General features: G+C 40.8%; 1 protein-coding gene across 6 annotated transcripts in view; it reads right to left on the bottom strand.

Moving 5' to 3' along the window:
- Positions 1-10,390, bottom strand: part of ehbp1 (EH domain binding protein 1) — a 103,146-nt gene extending 92,756 nt beyond the window's left edge. For all 6 annotated transcript variants that reach the window (XM_077495090.1, XM_077495089.1, XM_077495088.1 and 3 more), the window contains exons 1-5: positions 10,007-10,390; positions 8,722-9,148; positions 5,778-5,835; positions 5,483-5,578; positions 4,904-4,957 (exon numbers count right to left, since the gene is read on the bottom strand). In XM_077495090.1, coding sequence (XP_077351216.1) covers positions 4,904-4,957; positions 5,483-5,578; positions 5,778-5,835; positions 8,722-8,825 — 312 coding nt within the window. In that variant the 5' untranslated portion in view covers positions 8,826-9,148; positions 10,007-10,390. The remainder of the gene's footprint in view (positions 1-4,903; positions 4,958-5,482; positions 5,579-5,777; positions 5,836-8,721; positions 9,149-10,006) is intronic.
- Positions 10,391-12,876: the final 2,486 nt, after the last annotated feature.

The following is a 12,876-nucleotide window of genomic DNA, read 5'->3' on the forward strand; positions in this document are numbered from 1 at the left end:
ACAGCACATGTATTATTTAAAATTAGCACACATGCGCAGCGAGAAAAAACAAAAAAAACAAACAAATAAACGAGGCCTTTTGAGCCCCCCAAACTACTTAAGAAATGGGCAAAATAAGCAAAAGGTGAAAACTTTGGAGACGGCGTGTGCGCGAGGCACTCGAGTGCAAATTAATCCCAATTTGTCGGGCGCAGCGCAAAAAGGAGGAAACTTTTGGGATTTCATACTTCATACCAGCTTTTGTCACCTTTGCGTGAATAGCGGAGGGCTGAAATAATTGTGTTTTCCACTCCCAGAGGCCCGCTCGGCGCTCACAAGCCACTGGCCTACGTAATGTGCTCCCCCTGGCACGGAGGAGAGGGGGATACAATGCAGGGTGTGTATGTGTGTACTGTGTAGGTATGAGGATGGTTTGCGGATGGGTGTTTGTGTCGTTACCAAGTGGGCACCAACAGTGTGCGACTGTGTGATTTGAAAATGGCTTAAATGGAGTCAGAAGCAGGACGCGAGATGGGAGCCTAGAGTGTAGAAGCGGACAGAAAATGGCCGTTATCGTAGCTATAATGGTGCACTTGTGTCAATAACCAATAACAGCAATACATACAATACTGCATAATTCTGTTGACGATAATGATTATGTATTGCGGAGGGACATAATTAATTCATTCAATACAAAAAAATAACTATAAGGCATTGGTCCCAAATCACCACACAATTTGATAAAGCAAAGTAATGCTTTGGTGCCATTTGTGGTATCCTGGTGACCATGTTGAAGTGAGAGAAGCTGTTTCTATTAGACAGACCAGAGCCCTGTCTGATAGAAAAGTAGTGCTTTGGTGCCATCCTTTGGCATTTATAGGTATTTGTAAATCTGTTTGATGGGTGTGAATTACTCGTAGCATTTCACTAATTGCATCAATTCTCGATCCCGATCAAGTACTGTAAATGGTGACAAAATATCAATACCATATCATAACAATGATATATTGGACATCAATATGTTGTCCCACTCTTAATTACTTCTTTGATGGAAAAATCAAGGCCTTCATTTTAGGAAGTTAAATTTAAGGCTTTTTGAAACATTTACGGCATCGGGAGACAGTGTGTTAATGACTTAATATATGATGTTTTTGTATGTAAGAGGTCCATGTTTATACTATCAAGAAGAGAGAAGAATAATGTCTATCAATGTATAAGTAACTAACAACATAACGCGCAAGGGTAATTGGGGACTTCATTTTGAGAAATCAATCTTTTTAACTCAACTCAATTTTTGCCCCATGTCTGTGTCTTAGGGGTCAATTTATGTACGTCAAAACGGTTTGTATGACTCGGTGGGGAGGAGAAAAGAGTGTTTCAATGTATATTCAACTCTTAAAAGACACAGGTTCAATATAGACAGCAAAAATCCCCAACCACAAAAGTGAAGTTAGATTGCAATCTTTTTTTTTCCTGGTTGATATGCAGATGCCTGAACACGTCCATCAGCACAATGCCTTCAAATAGAGCCGTCCAATCTTTGCGGGTTCGCAATTTGCCCACCTTTTTGATAATGTGCACCTATTTGAAAAGGGGTGAAAGGCAAGGGTAGCGTGCAATTTAGAGATACTGCCGCGCCGCCACTTATACGGGCCGCCACCTCTCTGACTTGTCGTCCTACGGCTTGCCCTCACTTGATTATGCGATTGGCCTTGGCAGAGGAACAAATAGTCAAGGGGGGCGGGGGGGCAGTGTTTGACACTGCCATTTTCAATGACAAAATACAATCTTAGCGGTGCCGATAATTCAACGGGGAGGGATTAGCCTCGCGCGAGGTTGGGCCTCCCCCACCGCCAGATTAAGATGAAGCCAGAGCGTGGGGATCTTAAATTTCATCATCTCCGGCATTGGGGCACAATGGCGTATTCTTTGCTTTTCCCCTCAGTCGTCTGATGAGGGGTTGAGGAGAGCTCACCTCTCCTGCAGCCATATTCTTTTACAGATGGCACAACATTCAGGTACCTGACTGGGCGTCAAACACAGCTGTCTTTAAAATACCCAAGTACATGGGGAATAAAATACATAAATGAAAAAAAAAAAAAAAACAGTACATCAAACGTGTGTGTGTTAAAGTACTTTAGCACATACATACTGTACAAGAAAGTCGACAGTCAAGTAGTATGAACTAACTGAAAGCAGGCCACATTTAGCCTAATTATAAGAGTAGACTACACCCTGGTGGTCAAATTGTACACAGCACTGACTTCTGACTCTTTTAATGGGGTCTTAACTGACTTACTGTATAGTAGGTGGGGGCAAACTCAATACTGTTGCTGTACTGTACAGAGAGTACTCTGATAAGGTGCATTTGTATTTATAACTCATTTTGATACAAATCAGTTTTCATCATTTTTGAACATTTTTTTTATTGTACACATCACTGTTGTCAAAAAAAAAAAACATTTATTGTTACGTTTCATGACTTTGATCGTTGGTATTTTTTTTTTAAAGTGATTTTCCATCTCCACTTACATGTTATTGATATTACGTGATGGATATTACAATATATCAATGTTGTAAAACAACTTAGCCCAGTCCGATTTTATTGAAAACAATCTCCATTAGGTTTCTCATTCATTAGTTCATGCATTATTATAATAATTATTTAAGCCATCCATATTCGAGAATCTTTGTCCTAATTGGATTCACAGTGAGCAGGAGTCCATCTGACTTTGGATGAACAAAGTGCAGTAAATCCTGGACTGGTTGCCAGCCAATCACAGGGCACGATAACATTCACACCAAACCAACATTATAGAGGTCTACTAGCTCGAGATGAAGCGCAATGCAAAACGCCATGGGTGAGCTTAAAATGAAAAAAAAGCAATCATGCCACAACACGTACACACAAAACATTACTCAGAGGCAAATATTCTTTATCCTCTGTGAAAAACGACTAACTACTGCATCTTACTGAACTTAGTCAATCTTCTCGTGTACTTATTATGCAAGCACTATATTGCCCTCTTGTGGCCAATATGCACACACCAGAGGGAGGAACAAAAATGCCCATTGAATTGAACAGTCATAAAATAATGACGTTCAAACTGTTTAATACTTTGCATTCTATTGAATTGCAAAATTGTTACTTTTTACTTTGACTGAAAGCACTTTATAAATAAATGTGCTGATATTATTCAATGTTATTTCTGTATTTTTTAAAGTATAATAGAGAAGCATGAAATTTTTGCAATCATAAAACATTGTATTATACAGTTTTGTTTTTTTATTTTGTTTTAAGGGTATTTTGGGGGGAGCTGAAACGGTTTAATGGCAATTCCATTCAATTCAATGGGGAAAAATGTTCTGCGATACAAATGTTTTAAGTTGTGAGTGTGCTTCCTGAACAAATTAAACTCTTACGTCACTGTAGCGCAGAATTTTAACGAAACCTCTTTGGAAGAAGAAACAAATGCTTTACAATTTCTTTGGGCGATAAATTTTTAAAACGCAACAAGGACGATGAACATGTGGCAGAATTCCATCACTGTGAAGGTGTACGAGTAATTTTTGTGCCGTCATGAAAGTGGTCATTAGTCAGGTATGCAGAGAGACCAGCCCAGTCGCCGCCTCTCTTTGCTCTCGTCCTCTTACATACACATCTCCCACGCTCTGATCGCAGAATAGCGGCTGACCTGCTTGTCATGTCGGCCTTCTATCAAACACGAGAACCCCCCCCCAAACCCCCCAAGCACTTTCTTATGTTGTCTGTTTGATGTGCACAAAGAAAGTGACGGGGGGGGGGCATAAGGGTCAACGCGTCAGCTCACCTAGCATTCTTCATCTGCCACAGACATTCTTGGAAACACGTCTGAGTGAGCGCTATCAGAATTCAGACGCTTCTTTCACACACACCAAACAAATATTTTTTGTCAACGTCACCTTGCGTCACTTTTATACATGTGAAAAAATTACCATAAGAAAGCTGGAAGGTTTGCTGCAATTACTCTTCGACAAGACATAGGAACTAGCTGAGCCATGTAGTTTGACTTTTTATTTTATGGTGAATTGTTGAACATTTCATATTGACATTATTAACCCCAAATGGGGAAAAACACAAAATCATATTTTATTTTGAATTATTTATTTAAGTCTCCGGTTCGAGTCCAGGCTCGGACCTTCCTGGGTGGAGTTTGCATGTTCTCCCCGTGCCCGCGTGGGTCTTCTCCGGGTACTCCGGTCTCCTCCCACATTCCAAAAACATGCATGGCAGGTTAATTGGGCGCTCTGAATTGTCCCTAGGTGTGCGTGTGAGTGTGGATGGTTGTTCGTCTCTGTGTGCCCTGCGATTGGCTGGCAACCAGTCCAGGGTGTCCCCCGCCTACTGCCCAGAGCCAGCTGAGATAGGCGCCAGCAGCCCCCGCGACCCTTGTGAGGAATAAGCGGTCAAGAAAATGGATGGATGGATGGATTATTTATTTAAATGATCATTTTGTCATTTGCTTTTCCTATTTACTCAAATGAAAAAATAAATAAATAAATAAAAATCTCATTTCTGTAAAAAAAATATTGGCGAATCGCGATTGTATTTTAAGGCCAAGATACCTCAGGGTGTGGGAAAATAAAGGGACAAAAAGGAAAAAGTCGGAAAAGCTTCTACAGATTGTTGGGCACTGTAAAAAAAAAAAGAAAAAAAAAGGCTACCAGGTTGCTAGGCAGCAACCAGATCTTACATCAGCAACTGATTTGTAATAGCACTTTGTAACCACACGATGGCAGAACGTGATGGAAAGAAGACCTGCCTTAAAAAGTCTATGATGAAGCTTCGTTAGACATGAAGTAAAAAAAAATAAAAATTAAATTAAAAAAAATAAATAAATAAGACAGTGGCAATTCAGCTAATATGTACATGGAAATGACTCACGTTTTCAATGACAAACGTCCATTCTTTGTCTTCAAACTCCTCAGCGTGAGGGTCCTGCAATGGCACAGAGAATTTTTATTTAAAAAACAAAAAAAAAACAAAAAAAAACACACATTTACCTAAAAATACTACAATTATAACTCAGGCGTGCTTTGTTATTCACAATAGCAAAATGTGTTAAGCTTCTCACAATATAACTACTGTATATGAATACAGTTTATTTCTGTCTGTAAACACAGGAAGCACATCGTCCGGGGTGTAACCCACCTCTCAGCCGTGTAGCTCTCAAAAGCACATTGAATACATGTTCAAGTCACGTTAAATGGATGATGTGATGATACAAATCCCAAATTAACCATAAACATCACAACAGTGTTTGGAATTAAGCTCATATGGCAAATATTTGATTTATTCATCCAGCATATTATCTACAGTAATGCAAGTGTGAATGCTTGTTGATCTATATGTGGACAGACACACTTTTTAGTTGCTGGTATTTTCCTACTACAGTTAATTTAAGTGGAGGACATTGTTGAATTAGTCACAAGCAAATTGACAAGCAACAACAAAAAAAGGTACCTTAAAAAGAGTAACTGTGATTTCAATGTTCTCTGGTACGGGCCACACCACAACCCCTCGATAGGGGTTTTTGATGCCAGGCTGCCAGCTGTGAGACTGAAAGTCAGGACAAACATACCGTAATCAGCATTTATTTACAGGGACTGACAAATACACATCATCAAAGAATAACATGACATGATTGTCCCAATCCAGTCCAAGTCTACGAGCAATGGTGGAATGCCTCTAGAGGACAGAAGTAATATCCAATGGCGTTACAAGATTTAAATTTGTTTAAATAGTGGAAAGTGCAAACCTTGGAGGATTTCCGACGACTCCTTCGCGTCCAAACCACCACCAGTTTGTCTGGTTGCCTAAAACACATGACAGGATAGATTTGAGTGAAAAAAAAAAAAAAAAAAAAGAGACACGGTGTTAACTTAGCTTATTTAACATGGAGGAACCAGCAAAACTCTACAACATCAAATATGAAACATCATAATTTGAAATTTGTATATTTTCTTTCCTGCCAAGGCAAGAAGGAAACACTTTAAGCACACACACATCATTCCTTGCATAAATAAATGAAGAGAGGCTGCCTTTGTGTTGTTGCACAGCAGCAAAGTAGCATACACTTGCTGATACATGCAGAAATTGTGAAACATTTAATACTTGTTCCATTATGATTCGACATGTCAATAAAACAAGTATGAAGTGTTATTAATGCTTGGTGGTGTGCGTGAGGATGTTGTGGCGGCCCAAAATTTCCTGTGCAGCAGGAGCAAGGAAGTACTTCACTTGCTAACGAGTTCATTGGAGGTCAGCGGCACAGTGACGAGACACTGCTCAGTCACCACTTCCATATTGAAAGCACTGGAAATCTGAAGGTCTTAAAGAAAAAAGGGTACACAATCCACCCCCATAGGGTGTGGCGGTGACCTGGTAAAATAATTACATGCACACATTTATAAGTATAGATTTTTCCCCTACAAAATAATACAGGGAGAGAGCTTGTATCAACTCAACGTGTGGTTTTAAGAAAATATATTTACTTTAGTTTGTATTTTTCTTCCTACGTAATGACTCTTTTGACACGTTGCATTTATTTTAGCATGAGCGGCCAAGTCTGCATCCTGGCAAACAATCTTATGGCGAAAAGGGAGCGTTTGTGTGCGAGACATGACGAGGTTGTAGAAGACCTGACGCATGTACAGGTCCACCTGCGCACACTGATGAAGGTTAATTCACACCAATTATAATGTTGGCAGAAGAGAATAAAACACTAGCGGGACAATTGTAAAAATACTGCTGTAATGGAGGACTAAAGTAATTTCTAGTGGTTAATAGTAAATGGTTTGAATTTTCATTATATTACAAGGATGCCAGGTTATAAACATAATCATCAAATGAAGTAAAAATCGACAGTAAAAGTAGCATTCAGTTTTCTATCACAACAGGTAGCAGTTGTAGCCAAACTTCCTAAGTGGGAATGTGTCAGGGGGAGTGACGTTAGACGAGCTGGCAGGAAACGGTCGGTCTGGCAGCAGCACGATGGCGGCCCGCCATGATGAACACATGCTGAACACAAGAAACGTGTCACAGCCTGACACGCGCTGCTCGCTGACACTCAAAACACTGACTCAACTCTCAGATGCTGTCATCACTTTAAGGAGATTTTACATTCAATGATGTTGTTTGTTACTATGTGCATTACCTATCTAAAATATATATTTTTTTAAATAGCAATAAAAGAGTCCACAATGAAGTAGTCTCTTATATTTAAAAATAAATCATGGTATGGCCAACCTAGACTCATTAATGATTTACTCTGTCTGAATTGATTTTTTTTTAGCACCCAGTCCTGCCCATTTTTGACCTGCCAGCATCCAGGACATGACATAATCGGATTATTCAATTAATAAAGACCCAAAGAGTAAGCAGAAGGACATTTAAGAGGGCATGTTGACAAGGAAAGTAAGATGACACCTCTTTAAAGGAACTGACTGAGGTCATCGATTCAGGCTACATGACCTGACAGATTATTGGGGACTCAAGAACCAGAGACATTGTGAAGACTAGCTCATATCTTAAATCCTAAAATTTACAGGAACTGGTAGTTTCTAGAAACTAAAAAAAATATATACATGTTCTGATCTGATATTTTAAACACCCGAACCCTGCTATAAAGGTTCCAGAACCTCACAAAATTTCCACCCGATGAGTGGGTCCAGGCGGGTGTATTTTGTTAACGTCCACTGGTCACTAATGGGGTATATCCCATCTGTGCCATTTATGCGCCACTCACATTGGCAGATATCCGATACGCATCCAGTTTTGATCCTGGAAGAGGCCTGATTCCAATCTAAAGGAGTCAGATGACATGCGGGAAAGGAAGAGTCATGTTTTTACACCAAATTGTACCACTTTAAAGTGTATTACAAAAAAAATAAAAATAAAAAAACAGATGATCATATATTTTGTCCTGTCAGAATAAATCGATGGCAGGTTACCACCGCTACAATAATTCACTGTGCTGTTATAACGCCATGAAAGTAACACTCCAATAAACACACTTTAAATCTAGCAAACTACCACAAACACACAAATGGAGCCACATCTTAAGCAATACCATATGCGAGCAACTTTCCCCTTTACCAAATGTATTAAGTGAAAAGAGTGAGGATAAGTAGTTCGGATAATGGATAGATGGAACTGAAATGGCAGCAAAATGCCAAGCTCACGTTGGAGGGGGAAAAAACAAAACAAAACAGTGTACCACTGGCTGTATAAGCTGAGCCCGCCCAACCTTCACTCTGCTCTGGGATGACATACATTCTCCTCATTCCATTCCCTGACACATCTGTCCCGGGTCCAGGCGGTGTGCCGGGGCCTGTGCCGATCCCGCCTACGGCCGAGCCGCTTCACAATACGTGCCTGCGGGGCCAAGGACCTCTGCAATCTCTACACACTTTTTGCACCGCTTCCTGTAACAGCTGAGTTTCTCCTGGCAGGATGGAACACTTACTATAGACACTTATCAGTATATGTATAGAAAGTATCTCTAGCCTATACAGTTGCAGACATCTCAGTGTGTGTATTCTATATGTCATATTGAGACCTCTGAGGATGAAAAATATATCTGTGTCAAACATGACCACAATAAATGAACTCTGCATTCCAACCCACACACATACACACAAACCGTTTTCAAGGGGCTTAATGACAGCATTGTGGCCACAGTGTACACCCCCGCCACTCACCATTTCTTGGTGCATTCCACCATCAGCTCCTGGTAGGACGCCACAAACTGGAATTTGGAGGCGTGCTTCCCAACACGTTGCAGTCGCTTCCAAACCGAAGCCATGTTGTAGATATCCCGTCCCCCGGGGAGGGCTCCTTCTTTGGATTCTTTTTTTTTTTCCCCTGTTCGCACCACTTCACGCCAATGTTTACCGCGGCGAGGCGGCCACCAGACACATATTTAACGTCTTAGCGGAAGACAAACACGAGATAAGACATCCAAGAACGGCGGAGGCGGGAGAAATCCCGATGTCAGGACTCAGGATCTCGACGGCACAAGCGCAGTGAGACGTGCATTATCTTGCGAAGGAAAACATTCCAAAATTTCTAGCGGCATGATGAGTAATCCGCTGGGTGTTGATGCTATTGTGACATCCCAGGAAGCTCCTGCAAAACAGAGGGAAAAGTCAGTAGAGTTAAGGATGAAACCGTATTACACCCACAAAAAGGTATTTTTTAGTATTATCAGCTAGATAGCAAATAGCAGTGTGATGGAAAATTCAAATAATCGTCGGGTGAGCGGGCAAGGAGGCTCCGGAGGTGTATGGTTGATTCCAGAGAAAGTATTGTGGTAAGAAGGTAACTTTCTCAAGGTGATGCAGAGAAAATTATGGATCACTCTTGACAGTGGTGGAAGTTAGCAGCTGATCAACGGCTCAGTTTGTTTTTTGTTTTTTGTTGCTCTTTCTATAACATTCTAATATGCCACAACATTGTGCTACAGCTTAAAAAGGAGTGTCTCTAGGAGTACTTGATCCCTATCACCTGCAAATTTACTGTAGTTATTATGACTTCGACTTTTTATGACTTCTAACGTTTTTTCCCCGCCATACAAAATTTACTGGATTTATGGCAGAAGTTCACGTCACGTTCCGACTTACGTTCACATTCTGCTTACGTCACTACAGTACTGTAGAAAAACACAAAACGCCGTCGTAAACGGAGGACCTCCCGAGTCCCAAGTTGTTGTTCAATTAAAGGGTTGTGTCGCCCTGTACATATAAATAAAATTGAATTGAAAATTCTGTCTCGCTTAGAAGACACCATCTACAAAACCAAAAATAACCGCAGACATTTTGTCAGATGGGGTAGTTTAGGGTGAATGATGCTGGTTAATTCAGTGAGTAGTCGGTGTCGCGATGGATATATTTATTTTTTGGTGCTGGTAATAAATCCAGTCTGTGCCTCGCTAACTCCGCGAGGCTAACGTTACTTTCGTAACCACTGAGCCCGGATGACACTCACCTTGTCGTGATAGCCCACGCCACGGCTGTCGGATGGCCTTAACGGGGTCTGGGAAGAATTATCGGCGTAATGGTCGCTTTTCGTTCTAGTAGCATCGAGCCCCTTCTTCTTCTACTTGTACTACTACTACTAGCCAGCTAGCCTGTTAGCTTGTAGCCATCATAACAGAGCGCGAATGGAAACCGTTGCTCGGCCGCCTTGACACATTAGCTCCGAAGGGCTCCAGCGGAGTCACAAGACCTCGCAGGTGACATTTTCAGGAACTTGTAACCCTGAGGTAGTTAAATAAAATGGAGTTAAAGCCCCATGAAAACCGGCAGCTACTCCCACGGTAAAGTAAGTGGAGATAGTTGGAAGTACTTTGACCACCCGCTTTCTGCAAAGGTACCCAACATTTACACGGATTTGTTTTACAAAATAAAATCAATGGGATTACATCCGGTCAATTAACGCGAACACTCGGCTTTTAAATACTCTTATATATATTTTTTAATTGTATAAAATTCTATTAAAATCCATATTAATAACTTTATCATTGCTAAGCTCGAAGTTTCTACATTTATATGGCAATAAAGATTTTATTGTGAAGGGAACGCAACAAGTTTTCTGGCGCAACTTGTGTTTCTCCATCACGCTTGTTTTTCATCATCTATGCCACCGCCTTGATGGATAACTGAAAGACGAAGAAACGCCTCCGGGAATCTCTCGTTGGTGGCATTTTTCTACCATTTACAGCGTGTTGACGCTCCACCAGGCACTCAGGGACTTGCTATTTCAATAAGAAGCAGAACGTATGGTTAAAAAAGGAAAAAAAAGGACAAAAATGTGCGTGGGACTGTTTATTTTTACTCCACTTTCTGATACAAACAAAACAAATGAGTACAGTATACTGCATGGGGTACTCGGGTTATGGTTGAGCTCCGTAGGAATTTGAACACATATTTTGCATCATATTAAATATTTATATGAAAAAAAATGTTTAAAATACTATATAATTTTGTTTTGGATTTTTTACAGTGTACAGGCGAGTCCCAACTTGCTCGCAATCGGTGTAGTACTGCGTTTGCGCCACAACATGCCGGGTAGCAGCACTGAAATCTACAAGAAGAGAGGCAGCGAGAGAAGAAGAGGCAGAGATGTTGCACAACTATAAGCTTCAATAATTGTCCTTCCCGGAGGAGAGGAAATGTATTGTTGGATGCTCTGTTGGTATAGGCTGCTGCTCCCTGAATATTATGGTAGCTGTTATTAGAAGTAACATTTTTGCTAATTTCCATTAGCCAATCTATAGTGATTTCACATTTTCGTGGAAACCCGCATTGTGGCAATTATACGGAGCATCATTTATTCACAGATAGAGGTGAGATAGCTGCCTCTCTTGTAAAGTGATCAGTTGGGCGACTTAAATTAAACATACCGACTGGTAGAAGTACTCGGGTTGAACCTAGACACAAGAAGGTCTCCCTGGGCATTGTGGTATCAAAGTTTTGTGCTAATGAGCCTTTCATTTCCTGCTCCATCTGCATTAATAAGTTAGTGAGCACAGGAATCGATAGCGCACAAGTCGACACACATCCTTGTTGTAAGTGGAGGGCAGGTGGCGGGAAGTACGCCAACAGATGAACTGAATAACAGGAAATGGAGATATTATCCTCACCGTAAGAAAAATAAAAATAAAAAATGACAGATTCAGTTCAGCGTGGCCATGCTCCAATGTAATAAATGCTTCAAAATTGCCCCATAAGCTCCATTAGATTTCAATTTATTTGGAAATACTGTGGATGTCCCACCCAAGGCATCCACCCTCCCACATGTCAAAGAATGCTTTGATGAGACAAACTGCTAAATGTCGCTTTTGTGTGGCTGCTCACAAGTCAGTGAACGCCCCGTTTCGTACAATACATAACACAGTGTAGTGTATTTTTGTAGGAACGATTTTTTTTCTGTCTTTTTCCACTGTTCTGTATAAATGCCACCAACACAGTCATCCTGGTGATTTACTGCTATCCGAAGCTTCTTTTGCAGAGAGACTGCTCCAAGTAGCTGACTCACGGCCGTAACTAGATCAACATACTCTGCTTAATGCCTTTTATGCAGAACCCAGACAAGTAGGAAAATGACATCTTACACTGTCAATAGCCTGTTTTACACAAAGCATTTGTGGACCTACAATTAGGAAAACAGTTACCTCGGGCCCTGAGAAGTCTTAAAGATATCAAATTGAGCAATAAAGTTTTATATTATTTAAAGCAAGTGTTACAGTTTTTGTCTTAATCCATGTGCTGAAAAATACATGAACTTTTTACACCAAGTGAAGACTTAGATATGACCGGAGCAATAAGCAAACGAACGTTTTTGGGGTGTTATGAGGAGGGCTTATGCCAGTGGAGTGCAGAAGAAAAGATGAAAACAGCCTCTCTCTCTCTCTCTCTCTCTCTCTCTCTCTCTCTCACAAAATTACCAAACCTTTCAACCTTTTTCACCACCACATCTCCCTCTACATGCGCCTCCAGTAACTCACCCTCCTATAAGCAGGCCAACTCTTCAAGTGTTTGGTGTTGGCACTCTTGAAGTGAGCTGTTAACAAGCTGGACAGTCCTCCAGATAAAAACAACACTTCAGGCCTACAAAGACCGATGCTTACCCCACTTCACTAAACTGAGAATACGCTCACTTGACACATTAGCTACAGCGTCACAGACCGAACCACGAAATCCGTGAAATAAAGAGACCATATTTAAAAACATTAAGCCAGTTATGAGCAGTCAGGGCGTTCAAGGTCTTCTTGGCTGGCCGAAATATCAAAAGTACTGTCCTACTTTTACAACTTCCATGAAATTATATTAATTTATTTCTTGAGTAGAAATGGT

Source organism: Festucalex cinctus, chromosome 14, assembly GCF_051991245.1.
Source record: "Festucalex cinctus isolate MCC-2025b chromosome 14, RoL_Fcin_1.0, whole genome shotgun sequence".
Classification (NCBI taxonomy): domain Eukaryota; kingdom Metazoa; phylum Chordata; class Actinopteri; order Syngnathiformes; family Syngnathidae; genus Festucalex; species Festucalex cinctus.